At 39.3% G+C, this 18080-nt stretch overlaps 1 protein-coding gene across 2 annotated transcripts; it reads right to left on the bottom strand.

Annotated features, from left to right (window-relative positions):
* Window positions 1-664: 664 nt before the first annotated feature.
* Window positions 665-17876, bottom strand: CDC7 (cell division cycle 7). 2 transcript variants are annotated; one of them, XM_059854220.1, is made up of 12 exons: window positions 17798-17876; window positions 16170-16323; window positions 13809-13895; window positions 11884-12019; window positions 11158-11251; window positions 10905-11047; window positions 8983-9232; window positions 8339-8434; window positions 7160-7338; window positions 5843-5925; window positions 2812-2961; window positions 665-1843 (listed from the first exon to the last, which is right to left on the bottom strand). In XM_059854220.1, the coding sequence occupies exons 2-12, from the start codon at window positions 16261-16263 to the stop codon at window positions 1467-1469; spliced, it is 1689 nt and encodes a 562-aa protein (XP_059710203.1). In that variant the 5' UTR covers window positions 16264-16323; window positions 17798-17876; the 3' UTR covers window positions 665-1466. The 2 variants fall into 2 exon arrangements, with proteins under 2 accessions (XP_059710203.1, XP_059710204.1); XM_059854221.1 differs by having other exon boundaries at window positions 13809-13892.
* Window positions 17877-18080: the final 204 nt, after the last annotated feature.

The raw sequence follows: 18080 nt of genomic DNA, 5'->3' as shown, positions 1-18080 counted from the left end.
AGATAAATAATTTCTCAGTGACGTGCTGTGTTGAAATTATATAAACAGCAAAAATTACAAGACCTGGGCCCCAGGGTCTTGAGGGTTTCAAGATTTTGTGCAATCAATATTCTGACATCTGCAGATATTTTTCCCCTAACAGCTGATGCCAGAAACAGAGCAACATTACCATTATTTTCTATGTATTCAAGATTTCAAAAATATTGAAATCTTGTCTCTTCAGCCCCAGTCCTGGTCAGGATCTTTGCACTATCACAACCATCAGCTCATATGAGAAGACTTTTGCAAGACTTATCAAAAGAACTTCTTACAGCAACTCCACTAGCATCTCAAGAAATGTATATGGAAAAACACTGTATTATGTTTCAGTCTCCAGAATTATCAAGGGGTTTAGAGAAACTTCTGTTGAACATGATGTAGCTTCCTTTGCACATTGAAGGTGTGGGATTTCCTCCTTAGGGCCAGAAAATAGCTAGCTAACTCTGTGGGAAGAGTTCCTTCATAATTAGGATAGTTCTGCTATAAGAGCCATACATACAAGAGCTATCTAAAGTGTCTTCTATCACTGAGGAATTTATGCAGGAAACCAGTGTGGAAGACTCCCTGAACAGAAACATCCCACAGGAAAACCTTATCTGACTTATAGAAGCATCTCTAGACAAGCTTCTGAAGTTATAAAACCAAATCATTTATTGAACATGTATTTTTTAAGAAATCAGTTTCTAAAACAGCAATCAACCCTATGCCTGGCACTCAAGATATGCTTGAAGAGAGCAGCTGTGGAATATTGACAGTTACCCACGGCACTGAGGAAACATGCAAAATGAATAACTGCATTTATTACTATTTCCTAAGTAGCAAAGACCAGACAGGGACAAAAATGTACTTTAAAAAGTTATGCTTTTTTTTTGATGAAATAATCTCTAGCACCTGGCCTTTCCTCCAGCAACACTCCCAAAGTAATACTGTTCTCTGAAAATCATCTGAACAAAATGAATACTCTTTGTTCCATTTTCAGTCCCCCATGTACCAAACAGGAACAAAGCAGAGATATCCAAGTATAGAAAAAAGTCTCAAACACTTTCTTATTTCAGTGTTACCTTAAGGCAAACTCGTAAATTTTAAGGGAATATCTCAAGAATTAAGCATAGAGCTTATGAAACTCTTTTTTCTTTGTTGTTTATGATCAAAGTTAACTTTCTCAGAGAACAGGTATGCACAGCAATAACCTCCCAGAAGTGTCTTAGGATAAGGCCATGTTAGTGATGTTTATATAACTTTTGCATCTGCAAGTATTTCTTAAACTGACATTTGCAGTCTAACTGTACAAGACAATTTCAGTAGTTCAGAGCACAGTGGAACATTATTTCAATGAGTGTAAATGTTGAGGGCAACAAGGTAAAACTGCCTCAGTATTTCATTTCCACACAAAACATATGAAAGGAATAACAAAGTAAGTTATCCTCTCAGAGCCTTATGTCTTTAAAAAAAGGATGCAGCAAAGCCTCTTTTGCAGTTATTCTTGTTGCAGGGTTTAAGTCTAGTAGCTTATCAAGTAGGTCATATGCTTCATCAGGAACCTGATCCCATCCTTTCACGTCAGTTGCCTTCATTTCCAAAGCACCATCACCTTCCTGAAAACTCTGCAAGTGTTGAACTTGTTTTCCAAGTGTCTCAGGAGCACAGGGTTTATCTGCTGCAATTGACAAAGCTGTGTTGTTTTCAGACCTGCTGGGCCCTTCCCCCTGAGATCTCTTACAGCTGCTATTTGTTCCTCTCAGCTTCTCACAGAGCGTTCGTAGGTTTTGAGTTGGGACAACTTGGGTACACACAACTGATTTTCCTAGGGGAAAAAAGTTGTACAGGAAGCCACATTTTATTATATATTCTATGCAACTGTAACTTTTGTTTCAGAGAAACTTCATGTCAGAAATTATAACCAGCATGATAGAGAAACATCCCAAATCTATCAAAGAACCAAATCCAGCCCCCCACAACTCCACACCAGCCCTGTGGCTACAGAAGCAGCCCCTGAGAGTCAGAAGGGGTCATCATCTCAGCTCTGCTCAAAACAAAGAGCTTTGGGTTGTGTCAGGTTATGTAGTGACAGGTTATCAGCCACCCTGGACACCAACTTTTTGCATTTCACTGTCATTTAAACAGAACTGAAGACAATTAAATACCCTGATTTCTACACCTCTGTCTGGAGAATGAAACTTGATGCTGGCAGTTACACATCCAGGTAGCAAGTGCTGCAGCATTTAGCCTGCAAGCAATTATGGGAATGATTACTTGGCTATTTTGTGCTTTGTGGTGATTGTGTCTTTTTTTAAACAGGCCAGCTGTTGAGTATTGGGTTTTTAGCTTGTTTGTTTGTTTGTTTTACTAGGCCTTCTGGGGGAAGGGGTGGGGAGAAAAGCAAGGTTTACATCATCTAAATTTTAAGTCACATTGACTTAAGCCTCCAGGCAAATTTTGTAGAAATAGAAACACTGTCTCAAGAATTCTAACCAAATGCCAGTAGGAAACATTTCGTTGGCATACTTCACCTCAAGTGGCCCTGACTTAGTGAAAGGCAGTAGACAGGTTGGGAAAACTATGACATAAAGTACCCCATACACACATTGTAAAAGACAGAAAAACACAAAACTGTCTTAGAAGTCTGTCAATATTCACTTCAAAAAACATGATTTACTTCCAAAATTACTCACAAACCTAAAAATATATTTATTTGCACAAAAAAATAATTGATTGTAAATCACAGTATTAAGTAACATTTTCCCCCTTCCCCCATAATTAAGGTTTTCATACCAAAAGTTCTAGCAGCCTGAATGGTTTCTCTGGATCCACGAACTGTCATGATTTGTGCCAAAGCAGTTAAATCATCACTTGCTTTGAAAAATGGATACCGTCCACTGAGTAGAGAAAGGAATATGATTCCTGCAGACCACATGTCTATTGCTGCAAAGGAAAGCAAATTTATTAACAACTAAACTCACAATTTCATCACAAACAAAATCTCAACTTTAAACATAAATTATGATCTGAAAAGTTTCTATCAGCAAAAGTTATGTTCTGAAGTACTACTTGACTTTGGTCACATAGATAATACATCAGATAAGAGTGGAAATTTCTGTAATTAGATTGAAAAATAATTTCCTACTTCGATGCAGAGGGAGTTTTTTTCATCTGAGTAATTCCATTAACTTGCTAAACTTAAAATGAACCAAAACAATGCTTGAAGTTGTTTTACCTAGGAAGATGAGAGGGGGCAAATGAAATGGCTGGTTTGATATATATTTAACTTGACTTCCTATGAAGAAAACCTTATATAAGGGTCATAAATAAAAAATGTTTGTGAAACAATGTTTTGGGGATTGAGGCTGGCACAGGTAGGCAGTACTAAGAAGTTGATCTTATGATGAACTTTGTTCTTCTCTAATATGAACTCACTTGACAAGATAGGCAGTTTAAAAACCTTAATAGTTCAAAGTTATTCATCACTTTCATTGTGTTATGAAGAGTACAGAGAGTACTCTGGGGAGAGAGGCCAAAGCCTGATGGAAACTTCAGTGCTGGAAGTTACAAGAATACCTGTCTGCCATAATTTTTTTGGCTCACTGAGGTGCACATTTTAAGAGATGGCAAGGAAAGTGAAGGAGAGAGTTTGAAGGATCTCAAACTCCAAAGAGAAAAATTAACATTTGGGAAATAGAGGCATATTCCTCCTAGTCCTATTGAAAAAAGTAAGCAGCAAAATAGGCAGTAATTAATTTGGACATTTTAATTAGAAACACAGCACAGGACTTTGATTTGGAAAAAAGGTACTAGGTTGACTTTAGTTGCAAAACCAGATTTTATGTCTTTTAATAAAAAATAAAAAGCCAAGTTAATAATTTGGCACAATTTCCAGTGGAAGGGTTTTCAGCCTTCTGCACAGTTCCTGTAAAAAAGTTTTTAGTATTATCTTTCCAACAGTGATACAGTAATAGTATCTGTTTGAGGGGCCAGGCGTCCCCCTGAGGATGTGGTTGGGTAAGCTGGAGTAATCAAGGTCAAGACCTTTGAGAAGGTTTAATTATGTAACTCTTGCTGAAATTATAAGGCTTTATCCATCTGAGTGGGCAGTAAATCCTGGCCCCACAACTGTAGTAGAGCTGTGATCATCAGCAGAGTGCAAGGTCTTTTGGAATGACATCAAAATCATGATTCTTCCCTATGCTATTGTCTAGTGTTACCCAGCTAGTGAGGAAAGGGGAGCAAGGGACAAACCAAGGGAAAGTGTAACTGGACCTGTGTAGCCTCAACTTGGGAGTTTGTACTCCCAGCACTCTGAACCTGGGTCAGATGTGCTATAGCAGCTCTGGGTAGAGTCAGCTGGATTCAGCCAGTAACTTGGTGTCAGCACAGAGGCCAAAACCAGGAGTAATACTGGCAGGAGTACAAGGAGGTGACTCCAGCAGCCCCAATTGAAAGTGGACAATAATACTTGCTAGTTCAAATAAAACATGATATCATAAAAATTAGTATTAGTGTCCCCAGTTCTAACTGAGGGCTTTGTTGACATACTGCAGGAGCTCAGCACCACTGACTCAGTCCAGGGGTGTCTGTGCCACACCCAGGGGTGTCTAGATTTACCCCTGCTTCTTGTAATCTCGTTACCCCAGAGAGCAGATAACATCTGAAAGCGTCCTCAACACCAGCACATGTCCAAGATTTCCTAGGTATGTCTTCTTTCTGCATCAGTTCTGTCTAGACAGATTCAGAGATTGTCTAAACTTGTTCTAGATTTCTGGATGACTGCTAGCCCATAAAGCTGGCTGTTACAGCACAGGCACAAGAACTCCTAACAAGCTGTCACACCTTTGAAATCCCAGCCACACCCACAGCACAGATGTTGTTTCAAACAGCAGTAAACTATCTAGGCTTACTGATAAGCTGGCCACATATATTGATAAGTCTATTTTGAGTGTGCTTACATACTTTACTGAAAATTGACAACTTTCTCAAAAGCTATTCAGAAAAAAAAAATTGCTAAAACCTTGTATTTTAAATCCAGTTTTACCTTATATTTTAAATCCAGTTTTTGGGGACATTTTTTTTTTTTTTGGTAAGTTAGAACTCCTGGCATACAGCAAATATTTAATGGGTAACTTTGCTTCTATTGGTAATCCATCCTGCAGGTCGGCACAACCTCTCCCACCTTGCTTGCACCAGGTAATGCATTAACCATCCCTCTGCCCTGCCCCAATATTTACCCAAACCACAGAATCTTAGTAACTAAATTTTAACACAGGGAAATTAAAATTTTAGTTCAAAAAATTACGACAATTATACACCATCTACTTAAACTACTAACAAAAAGTAAAAATATGATAAAAAAGTCATTAAATAATGCTTTCTAGAACACATCTGCAATTACACCATTAATTATGCCTGCTATGGCAGCATAAGTTACAACTTGCCTAGAAAAGGCTAAACAATGTTCCCTCTCCCCAAGATTTATTCAAGATTTTTCTTGAACAAATAAGCCAAGAAACTTAAAAAAAAACCCTTTTTTCTTTAAAAATATATTGTGTTCATCTCCTGCACATGGCACTACCTCTCAAATGAATAAAGACACATTCAAGTTTCAAACACAGGAAAAATATTCCTGAATTGGTCTTCCTCTGAATAATAAACTTTTCATTAAAATCAGGAAGTACTTGAAAAGCATTAGAAGGGATGAAAAATGAATTTCACAAGTTAAAAAATCCTCCCATAAAAAAGACAACAAAATATGCATAAATGAGAAGGATGAAAAGGTGAAAAAAGCCATTTGTTTGAGTCTGTTGGGCAGTACCTGTGGTCTGAGTGGGGCACTTTGTTAATACTTCTGGAGCTCTGAATCCAGGTGTTCCTGCCCTGGGAGCCACTTGCTGACGCCTTGTAATAAGAGACAAATATATTTAGAATGTACAAGTTGATAAGTAAGTTCTAAATCTAATAATACTTACTATTATTTTTAGAATATATTTGTGTAAGATGTGTAAACAACCTAACCCTGCTTTATTCAAGTTTTACAGAGGTTTCAAGCATCTTATCTAGCATGAAATCCTAAGATACACTATAACACCCTTATTATCTATTATATTATATTTTAATTATATTATCTAGCATAAGATAATACCAGAGAAATACTTATTGCAAACTTAATTCACAATGACCTTTTCTTAGTTTCAGCTAAGAAAAGTGTCATTTTTGTTAAAGGCTTGTTTTCATGGGAAACGTTGTAGTTGAGGCTAATTAACCCAAGGCAAAAACTCTGAGATTCTTGAGTGTGGATGCTATGACTCTGTGTTAGTGCAGAGCAACCTAAGGGTTGTCCTGAATTTACTTGTTAGAAGTAATTTCTTGTGTTGCCAAGAATTTACTTTTTGTTAGATTAACTAAAAGGTGCGAGGTTATCATTATTTAAAAGATCATGTGTGGATAAAAGGCAGTAGTAGATCATAACCAAAATACCTGCAGAGGGATGGAGTTGAACTCAGCTACTAAGATTCTCCAACATGAGGCACTGGAGCAGGTTGCCCAGAGAAGCTGCGGATGCCGATCCCTGGCAGTGCTCAAGACCAGGTAGGATGTGGCTTGGAGCAGCCTGCTCTAGTGGGAGTTGCCCCTGCCCGTGGCAGGGGGTTTGGAAAAAGATGACCTTTAAGGTTCCTTCCAACCCAAACTGTTCTGTGATTCTATTGGTTTTTTAGATGAACAAATAGAAAACAGTCTTGCTTCCTTTTTATTCTACATTTTGTGATTTCCAGAATCCCGACTGTTGCTATAATTTAGGCCCATTCGATAACTACTAAATGACAAAATTTAGAACACTTTTCTAAGAGTTGTAATTAACTCAAGTGATTTTCTACAACACATGTAGGTGAATAAATAAACACAACAACAAGAAAATAATCACCAGTGAATCTTTCTAGCTGCAGACAGCAGTGAACTAATCCATGAATTCCATCAACTATTTTTGTTTAGGAAGAGCATAGTCAGTGTTTTAAGGGCTGCAGAGATCAAATACTATCTTTCACTTACTAAATCAGCAGTCTAGTAAATCTAAGTTTCTGACTTTGCTTGACAGCAGAGTAGACAATTTTACAACATTATCAAAGCAAATTACCTTGAAAGGCAAACACTGCAGACTCTGTCCGTTGCATAACAGTCACAGAGCAGGTTTAAAGGGCAACCACTGGCAGCTTTCCTGGCCGCCCCGTTGCTCACAGTTTTGGTAGAAATAATCTTCTTCTTTGTTACTAACTTCCTAGATGAAACATCTATCATTTTTGATTGTTTTATGAGCTGCAATGGAGATATTTTAGAGAAGGTGACATATTTAAGAAGTTTCCCTTTACATATAGATAGGAAAGTTCTTAAAATAATGACTTAACAGGTGCTGATGAACAAGAAGAATTTTAGAACAGACTGCAAACCTCCTTAACAGTACCAAAACTACTTAAAACAGACACTGGAACTTTCTAGATAGCCTGACTTCCTCCCCTGCAGAAGACATTTTCAGTGTTTACAAAAAAACCAATATATATTACATATTCTGAAGCTACAAGACAAATCTTTTTCAAGTTACTATAGTGTTTCAAGATTTTTTTGGCTCAATATGAAAATAAAAAAAAAAAATAATATGAAATGACACAGCAACACACTGACACTAACTCTAGTTCTACAATAAAATACCATAAACCAAACCCTCTAATTAGTTGGAGTTTGCCCCTTATCATATTAAATACTAATTAAAAAAAAATAGTTACAAGTTTTATCCTCAGCTTCAACTGCAAAATATTTTTTTTTTTAAATGTCACGATGTAAGTAGGGAGTGGTTTAGCACAGGAACAGGCTCCCCAGGGCAGTGGTCACAGCACCAGCCTGGCAGAGCTCAAGAAGTGTCTGGACAATGCTCTCAGGCACAGGGTGTGACTCTTGGGGTGTCCTGGGCAGGGCCAGGAGTTGGACTCGATGGTCCTCATGGGTCCCTTCCAACTCCCTTTATTTTGGGATTCTAGGATTAGCTGCACAGATAGATGTATAGGAAAAAAGATGAACTTAGCATCCAAGCAAGATTAGGTAGGGACACAGCTACAGGACTCCTTGTTTATGAGCTTCAAAAGGAACTGAAACAGAAATGAAAAATTCTCTGAGCCTTTCAGGAAAGACACATTTAATAGTCTGCTCAAACCTTTTAGTTCCACAGCATTCTGGAGCAGTGCTCTGTCTTACAGAACAACCAGTTCTATACTTTTTCAAATATGCAGCATATTGATTCTACTGATGAGTCAATACTTCTTACTTTTGTGCTTGAATTCTCCTGGTATGTGGAGCTGTGGACATTGAAATTCCTCTCTCCGAAGACAGAGCGCTGGACAGAATGGTGCACAGAGTCCTCCTACAGACCAACAAAAAGGACAATAAGGATCCTGTTTAATAGGCATCTGGGTACTGACAGTTCAAAAAAAAATGTGTAGAGTGTCATAAAACAAGAACAGCTGCATCTAAGTAATTTTTAGGCATCAGGTCACTGTGGATGAAGAAACATGGTCTAGACAGAAAGACAAACATGTTTACAAAACCAATCACACCTCTGAAGTGCCCCAAGACAATCCAAGTGTAGTCTGTATTGCACTTGTTATGCAGCTAGTAGCTAAAACATAGGTGAATGATTATTGACTTGGGGAGGAGTTTCCCCATCCATGTCTCTAAAAAAGGATTTAAGGCTGTCTAATAGTAACTCTTGTTAGGGTTTATACAGCCTTCAGCACTGTATTACATCTAACAGATAATGATGAAGCCAACAGTTATGTGGAACTAGCTCCTTAGATATGAACACCGTGCTGCTGTGCAGGCTCAGCTTCTGTGCAAGTACTGCATCTCCCCCTGTTGGATGAAAGAACACATTAAACATATAAAACAGCATTAATGAAATGGACTGAGAACCTTTCCTCCTCTTCCTTGTTTCATCTGTACTTTTGAAAGTGAGCTGGACCTTCTATCAGCTGCTCTTGAGGCTGCCTGTTGAGCTATCTGTTTAGGTGCTGTGACACTGACAGAAGCCCCATTTCCCAAGGCTACAATCGGATTAGTTTGCAAGCAACTTCCCTGCTGGTCTTCAGAGTGGGCAGTTTTAAGAAGCTCAATTTTTGTATCAGGGGTTCCTTGTGCCAAGCCAAAATCTACCAAGGCATACCTGAAAAGACAAATTCAGAATCAGGAGTCACAAAGTATCTATTAGTCATTCCATTTACTATTCATTACTTATGTTTCTTTCACATTTCATTCAATGTTGCTTATCTGTACTGTTGCCAGCATCACAGTCCTTTTTTCTTCCTTCTCCTCCTATTGACCCATCTTACCTAGCTCCTCAATGTTTTCACCCTACACCATTGTTCATTGTTTCTTGTCCCAAAATCTTATCAAGTGCATCTTTCCTCCAAAGGTATTAAAAAAAATATTTCCAGCAACTCCATTCTGACTTCTTTCTGAAGTTCTTCTAATCCTACAGCCCTGAATCTTTAGCCAGCAGTCACGTACAAGTGACTCAACTCTTGCAGGATTCCCACGGGCAGAGGACAAAGGCAGCAGTGAAGACAGACCAGACCAGCAGTGCTTAAAGTTTTGACAGAGTTCTGGCAAACACTACTGGAATTTACTTTAGTCTTCAAACAGGTAAGACTACATTAGTTCACACTTCAGATCTGTCTCTAAAAGAATTATGTTTTGCTACAACCAGTACAGAGACAATCCATCTGTCCCTGGGTCTCAAACTCAACTCCACGCTTCTAAACGCAAAGTAGAGATTAAGGCTCAAAAAAATGCAGGAAGAGAAAAATGACAGTATATGTTCATTTTGACAGATTAAAAAAAACCAAGACAGTATTTCTCTCACTTGTAAGTTTGAGGTTTGGCAAAATGCAATCAAATCTCCCCTGCAAACTTTCACTGCATAGAATCACAGAAACATTTAGGCTGGAAAAGACCTTTAAAATCAAGTCCAACTGTTAACCCCACTCTGCCAAGTCCCACAAAACCATGTCCCTAAGTGTTGGATCTACAGGTCTTTTAAATTCCTCCAGGGATGGTGACTCAACCACTTCCCTGGGCAGCCCATTCCAATGCTTGATAAATTTTTTTCTAATATTTAATCTAAACCTTCCCTGGTGCAACTTGAGGCTGTTTTCTATCATCACTTTTTACTTGGGGGTGTGCATCCTGCTACCCCCAAGTGCTTTGTTTTGGACACGCTCCAACACCTCAGTGTCTCAACTTGACAAGCACAATGCTAACAAATACAGCTATAGGACTGCTAGCACTAAAGCATTCTGTCCATTTCAGCTCTTCACAAAGAAGCAATACCTCCCTTTTTACAATCTTTAAATTTTGTAACTTGCAGGCAAAAGAGCCAACTCTACTAGTTATAAACATTAATTCAATGTAAGGTGAAAACAGCCCAAAGCCAGCTATCTTACCTGTATCAGTTTTACTCTAGCCACTATTAAAAATGTACAAGGATCATTCTATGCACCGCAAGTTACAATTAATTTTCTTATTAAAAAAACCTCCATGTTTTATTCTTTTCATTATTATTTGAAAATGTAGTACTTTTAATCAGTAGTAAAATCTTCATTTTATCAGGTCTTTGTCACTCTATGAAGCAGATACTACATTAAGTAAAAAAAATCCTTCCCTTCTTAAGTCCCTTAACAGTGAAAGAAAAATTTTACAAATAAAACCCCACGTTTTTAGCTTTATTCTTTAAGCACATGTTACGGAGCTGGAAGGAAAGAAGCTTAAAAGCCTAATTGACTCTGTTCTGCCAAGGCACACGTCCCCAGATGAGATCACAGTATGGCCAGACTCACTTTTTTAGCTGCCTGTTGTAGAGGAAGTTGCTGGGCTTGACATCACGGTGAACAATACCGAAGTGATGGATGCGCCTCAACGCTTTAAGCAGATTAAACATGTATTCCCTCACTTCTTCAAAGGAAAGGGAATTCAAAATGTCCTGAAAGAATATTTAGATATTGCAATTTATATAATCATAGAATAACCACAGAATAATTATGCATCTGCTTTTAATTAAATGTTTTACTACATATCAAAAGTCTGACTCACCAAGAAGGACTCATGCTCCAGATATGGCATAACAATAACAACGTGATCATTTTTCCTAAAGCAGTATTTAACTCCCATAACATTATCTTGTCCCCTAGAAGAAAAGTAGTATTACTGAACAAAGACCAGAAGATGGATGTTTATTTTCCTTTATTTCTTCAAGATAAAAACTTCTGTAAAGCTTTCTTTTAATCTTAATTTATATTTTGACAGCAGTCTTATCAGCAATCAGCACTTGTGCTCTTGCTGCGCACTGCTATGTTCCATTTGAACTCCATTTTATGCTCCATTCTGCAGTTTGGAATAGAACTCTACAGATTATCTGTGGGGCTGTAGTTTGTAGTTAGTGCTGCAATTAATATAGGCCCTAACTTTCATGGTCCTACTACTTAAAGAAAGTGCTATTCAGCACACTCCACCAACTAGTATCCATTCCTAAAACCACATTTCTAATGAAGTGATTCTTTTTTCCAAGCATTTCAGAACTGGAACTTTGTTACCACAAAGATTTCTCAGCTGGTAAATAGAGCACCCCCCTAAACTGAGACTAGCAGCAAAGGGCATCCATTACAGGTAAGATACTCCTTTGTTATTTGCTCTCAAGAAAAAGAATATATACATGTGTGGTTAAATACAAATCAAGAGAAGTGCCAAAACTTAAATAAATACAGAACAGTGAGACAACGTTCAGCAGTTATGAAAATCATAATTTATTAGTTTATGTACCCTGCTACTGTGAGGCACTGAAGTTCAGCAGCTATTCGCAGAGGGTGGCTGGTTGGAATCAAGTGCTTCAGAGCCATTTTTTCCTCATATCCTGTTTGTAGCTGTGCTGTGGCCAAGTAAACAGAACTAAAAGTACCTGTGAACAAAGGAGAAAAACACTGTCTTCAATATTTTTAATCAGGTCAATGCAAATTTTTACAGAAGTGATCTAACTATTCACAATCCTGCAGTACACTTGATACTACATCAAAAGCAGATTCTCGAAGAGAAAAATCCAGTTCCTTTTTTCTACTACTGAATATACTGATCTTGTATACAAGTTTTTTATGTCAGTAAAAATGCAAATATAACACTGTCTAACTTGCCTGGGACACAGTGCTCTTTGAATGTAAATTTCCTATCTTTGATTTGCTTTCTTGTTTAGGTAGCTTACTTTCATCTGACATCTACCTCCTCTCCCTACAATGTAAGAGGATATATAATGCTAATCTGGAAAGCACTGCCAGTGCTATTCAAAGCACTTCTGAAATTGCTACATTTTCCTTAATTCTGTACTTTTTCTATAAAGTAAGGCTTCCCACATGATGTCTAACTGCACTGTTTATTTGCCCAGAGCATTTTACCACATTCAATGTGATACACTTGCTTGAGCAAGGGAGCATTCAGCCTGTGTGATAAGCTTACCCAGCTATTTAATTTTAAGGATATCCTAATAATCCTCTTAGGAGGTTAATTTGTCCTAATGATCTGAGATATCTGAACATACAAGTTGAAGTGTTCTTCCATATGAATAAAGAATAGAAATTACTTTTGATTACATTGTAAGTAATGTGTTTGCATCATGCTGGTTCAACAGTCTGAGTGCAAACATACATCAAATTGCCAGCAAAACTTAACTACTTCATGCAAGCATAAAAAAAATCCCAAACAACCTGGAGACCCATATCTTCAACAGAATTGATTGCAGCAACAAAGGTTACCAAATTTGACTTACGACATGGTTTTTGGTGCTGAGAACTACTAAAATGAAAGCGATTCCACAGTGGAATCCTAAGTTGAAGCTTGTTTTCTCATAATGCTCTTGTACTGCAAATGGTATTTTAAAAAACATTGTTTGCTCCCAAGAGTAAAATCAGTATTATTAATAACCAGAATTTTTTTTAAATTACACTACCTTTTTTATGATAGGTAAAAGGTTTTTTCCTTTGGTTGTTTGTTTTTTTTTTTTTAATTTTACATTCCTGTGGGGAGTGGAGCTGGGGGTTTTTAAGTAGTTTGGTGGTTTTTGAAATAAAAACTCTTATGCATCTAAAAAAGTGCTGAAATCCCACACTCAGAAGTACCTGGATCTATTTACAGTCATGGCTGACACTAATTTAAGGTACTTGCAATACTGTCTTGTTGAAGGCAAGGTGAACACAAGCATTCTAAAATTTGATACTGTATGTCTTCAAAAATAAAAAAGTTGTTCATTTTTCAAGTAAAGCATCTCCAACCTTTCTGTTCCCTTATCCACTTCTGCCCAAGAGATTTTAGTGGAAACAAAGCTAACTTAAGGAACACCAATTAAGTATGTCAAAACACAGCTACACATAAGTAGATTTCTCATGTAAGGGAGAAAATGAATGGATTTCTAAGACTATTTACTTGAATCTACCTGAAAAGTTTTTAATTGCCAAAATTGGAATGCTGGTTTTTTTTAAGGCTTTAATATACTAGATTTTCAAGAAAATATATTGAAAGTGTTCCTAATTAATACACCTATGTGTTCAGAAACATATTAGAATTCCTACAGAGATCATGTAGTAAGTCAAGAAAAGGCATTTGGCTTAAATTGTGTATATTGGGATCTTAGATTGATACTTTTTAAGTTAGAAATGCCAGAAGAAATCTTAACTCTAAGCAAGATAAAATGAAACATTTACCTTCCCCAATTTTTTCCTTTATTTTGAACACATTTACAAGCTGTGGCACTGCTTCATAAAGTTTTTCAATATCTTTTTTTACTCCTGCTGTGGGAAGAATGGGGAAAATACATTAGGAATTTTTTTACTTGATTCAATATCTGATCTATTTTGGAGATCACAAATTATACTTCATAGGATTGTGGATTCATGTACACAGAGGAAAAAAACAGCATAAAGGTATCCTATTCTGTTGACATTACCATGTGGATACTTGATATTGTTGTTCTTCATCACACTCCTTTCTAAGCTGCAGCATTTAAACAATTTTTTTTACTTATCTGACAGATTAGCAGATTCTGAAAGGGCAAAAGCTTCCTGGTTTGAAGGACAGCTACAGCTCATCACCAAATGTTTACATAGGATTTGCAACAGCAGTTTGACAAAAGGCAAAACTATAACAGTTGTTTCTGAAAGCACAGGTGCAAATCCATCAGATGCAAATCACAAATGCAAAAAAACAGTATTTTTTAGATATTTTTAAGATTGGTAATGCCATCTTTCCCACTGTTACTTAAAATAGTTGGCACCAAAGCCCATGTTTGCTCTGCATTTCAGCTGCTGCACTTCATGCTGCAGTCACTAGATGGCATGACAAGGATGCTGTACTGTAGTCAAAAAAATCATGTAGTTTTCCATTCAGTTTACAAATCCTTGTTGTTCAAGCCTTTTCTATACCCTACATAAGAAATCGCTTCTTTTGAAGTTATCAATTGTGTAGAGGCTGTGACTAATTTCTGTGAAGCAGGGGTAAAGAATATTTCAGTGTAAAAAGCACAAACTGGTATTTGAAAAGTCAATCAAATGAGTGTACATTTTTCATTCTAAAAAAAAAAAACAAATTAAATTTAGCATAAACAGATAAATGTATTCTATATGTAAAAATGGATCACGTTTCACCAGGGCAGTAAGTCATAAGCAATAAGATTTTTTTTTTAATCACAGTTCTGCTAGAACCAAAGCATGGATTGGATGCATCCTTAGCCTTCTATGTAGCTTACTTTAAGGAACAACAAAAACTGCCTGAAGAACACTTTCTTCCTGCTAAAATCCCAATAAATCAGCTACTAATTCAAGTAATAGTTAGCTTTCAATTTAATTTTTTTTTATTTCAAGATTTTATAAAAACTAACATACTAAAAATGCTTCTGAGAACTGAAACCTGCTGCCTCACACTTAACTATCCACTTACATTCTTTTTTTTTTTTTCCTTTAAGTTGTTCCCTCTGCTTCTTCAGATTGTTTTAAGAGAATGTTGGAAAACATTTCAGGAATGAAAAAATCCTAAGGTATATACTGACAACCATGGAGAACTAACTCAACAACTGCTATAGAATCTGCCAGATACTCCATTTTGTCCAACACTGAATTGAGATTACTCCCTGGAGAAAGTTAAAGCTGTCAGACCACTTCAAGCAGGGTGGCAGAGGCTGCAGTGCCTACCCAAGGCTCTGACAGCATTCAGGAGCTCAGTAAAGCTGGTTTGGGTGAAAGAGAAAAGTGCTGGAAAAAGTCAGTGACTGTCCTTGGTGAAGAATAGCAGTGTAAACATCTCCCAGTCTGTTCTGGGGGCCCGAATCCTCAGCTGGGTACAGAGAACATACAGTCACTGTGCCATCAGGGTAATAATACCAACAATGAGCAGATTCTGTGAGCAGATTTTAAAGTAATTTCTTCTCACATTTGCAAAGCAATACAAACACTGTTCAGCATCAATCTGGGCATGGATGTGCAGGAGCCTGAGAGAGGACTATGTATTTTTAAAAAATCAGAAGCCATTATATCTATAAACTGGCTGACCATCAGGGATTCCTGAGCAAGCAGTGTACAGAAAGTGGAGACTCAGGCACCCAAAGAGACTCAGAAACAACCAACAAAACCTCCATCAGAACACATGTTCTTAGTTCAGCTTCTACAAAGGAAAACAAGAGTGTTTTTATGGACATAAACACATCTAAAGATATGGAAGCATAAGGACGGTAATTGTAGGTTAAAAGGCAAAATACTGGGTTTTGCACTTGTCTGGTCAGTTTTATTCTCAAGGGCTGTTTTTTTTATTCTGGTATGCTCTTATAATAACAAGTTCTGTAATATATTAATAGTAGGTTTAGCAAACCTACTGTTGCTGAAGTTTTGTAACACACAAACAGCAGGAATAATCTTAAAATCAAAAGCCACTTCAAATGTTTTCATTTCATTAGTTCTTTATACAACAGGATCATATAGAGACAGGCTTATAATCAATACTGAAATTTCCCTAAGTGCTGAAGCAGCATGTCAGCAACAAAATGTAATGTTCACAATTCCTGTTCCAGCACATACCTGAAAGCTTGCTGTTGTGCTCAAGATTCCCGTGGAAGTCTTCAGCCTGCTGAGGGTGCTGTTCATCACAGGGAGACTTCAACACCGCCTCCATCACAAAACAAGTCTCAAGTAAAAAAAAAAATCCAAGACTCCGAGGGCCACTTCTGGACACCTGAGGGAGCAAGCATATCTGGTAAGACACTTCCTAGCCCTGCACTCAGTTCCTGAGATGAGATTTAGGGAGTCTGGGGAGTTCCTCTGTGCTGCCTAAAACAAAGTGCCACCCACCATCCTAGTGAAACAGTAAACCAGTAAAGCAATGAAGATGGGGGGTGGGGGGGAAGGGAAGGAAGACTCCAGGATAAGCTCAAATACAACTGATTTTCATCTCTCATGTTTCCTCATTCACATTAAAGCATTGTCTTTTTCCTAAAGTTTGCTTTGAAAGGCAAGGAACAGAGGTACACAGAAATAGCTTTTGCAGTGTGCAGTGCAGCTATAGAAAGTCAGGAAGACTGAAAGAGATTATAAGAGAAAAAAAATACCTTCTCCATACGAGAGATCTCTCCTTCCTAGATAAATTTAACAAAACATAAATATTCCTTGCCCTCCCACCACAAGAAAAATAGAACATGCTTATTTTGAAATGCTTCTTCCCAAATCTTGGAAACACGACATAAAACTGTGAACTAGTGAAGTCCACTAGTACTGTACAATCAAAAAAACCCTGATTATCCCTTTTCAGGAGCAAAAGAGTGGCAGGGTCTCCCAGGGCAGAACAGCCAGTGATAAATAAACTGGAAGTGGCAGCTCTGACAGTTACTCAAAACTGGTTCCATTCAAAAACCTTCCTTCCTTTTTATTTTGCCAAACTTTTAAAGATCTGGATGAACTTTTCCACACAGGGGAAACAAATTCTGAAAAATTCCTGATGAAAGGATTCATCTGTTTCAGCTGTGACGCCAGAAATACATTTTGTCCCCAAAGAATTTGAGCTACCTTTACTCTGTCACCCTTGTGTAACAAGAGGGACAAGAGGCAGGAGCCGTCTCTTTGGAGCCCCGTTTTTCTGCGGCAGCTTTGGAGGAGAGGGCCTGGGACGCTACTGGAACGCGATTAGATTCGGTTCCAGTCTCTCACAGGTAGGCACCCCCTCTGCTAAAGACGAGCGGGCAGCTTCGCCTGTTCCAAACGCGTACCACCGTGGCCCCAGCAGCAGCACAAGGACGGCAAGCTACCACACGCTGGCGCAGAGCAGCCGCCGGCTACAGGCGAGCAGGAGCCGTCACACATCCGAACCCCGGTGCTGGCACCAGGGCCGCACCGAGCGGGACCACCCGAGCTCGTCACTGCCCCTACGGGACAGCCCCCGCCAGCCAGGCCCCGGGCCCAGCGCACGCCGCGGCTTCCCCATCGGCCCCGGGGCTCACGGGGTGCCGGCGGGCCCTTCGGCTCCGCGCGTGGAGCCGTCGCTCAGCTCCACTCCGGCCGGGCAGGGGCGCCGCCCCGGCGGGGATCGCGGGCACTGAGGGGTGCCGGAGCGGGGCCCCCCAGAGGAGCGGCCCGGTGCCGGCTCGGCTCGGTGCCGGGGTGGCACGAGCGAGGCTGAGGGAGGGAGGGAGGGGGAAGGAGCGGGGGACACTCACACGGACACCGGCGCGCGCCGGGGTTTCGCTGCTGCCGCCTTTCGCGCCCGCGCGCCGCCGCCAATCCCGGCCCTCGGCGGAAGCCGCGGCCCCGGCCAATGGCGGCGCCGGGCGGGGAAGGGCGCGCTGCCATTGGCCGTCTCGAGGGGCGGGGCCCGCCGCAGCGGCGCGCGCGGGGCGGGGCGGGGCGCGGCCTGTGCCCCCCCCGGAGCCCGGCCCCGCCGGACCGGGGCTGCTCGCTGGGTCCTGGGCCCCCAGAACGGTGTTTGTCCCTTAGACGTCG

This window comes from Haemorhous mexicanus, chromosome 9, assembly GCF_027477595.1.
Source record: "Haemorhous mexicanus isolate bHaeMex1 chromosome 9, bHaeMex1.pri, whole genome shotgun sequence".
Lineage (NCBI taxonomy): Eukaryota > Metazoa > Chordata > Aves > Passeriformes > Fringillidae > Haemorhous > Haemorhous mexicanus.
Note: the sequence above shows the minus strand (reverse complement) of the source record. Positions and strands in the feature narration are given on the sequence as shown.

Excerpts from the sequence above, each read along its gene's own strand:
- CDC7 (XM_059854220.1), bottom strand. The coding sequence starts at position 16,263 with ATGGAGGCGGTGTTGAAGTCTCCCTGTGATGAACAGCACCCTCAGCAG. Across the intron at positions 11,252-11,883 it reads CAGTGCCTCACAGTAGCAGG|GGGACAAGATAATGTTATGG; the intron begins GTACATAAACTA and ends CTTTTCTTCTAG. Across the intron at positions 1,844-2,811 it reads TCAGGCTGCTAGAACTTTTG|GAAAATCAGTTGTGTGTACC; the intron begins GTATGAAAACCT and ends TTTTTCCCCTAG.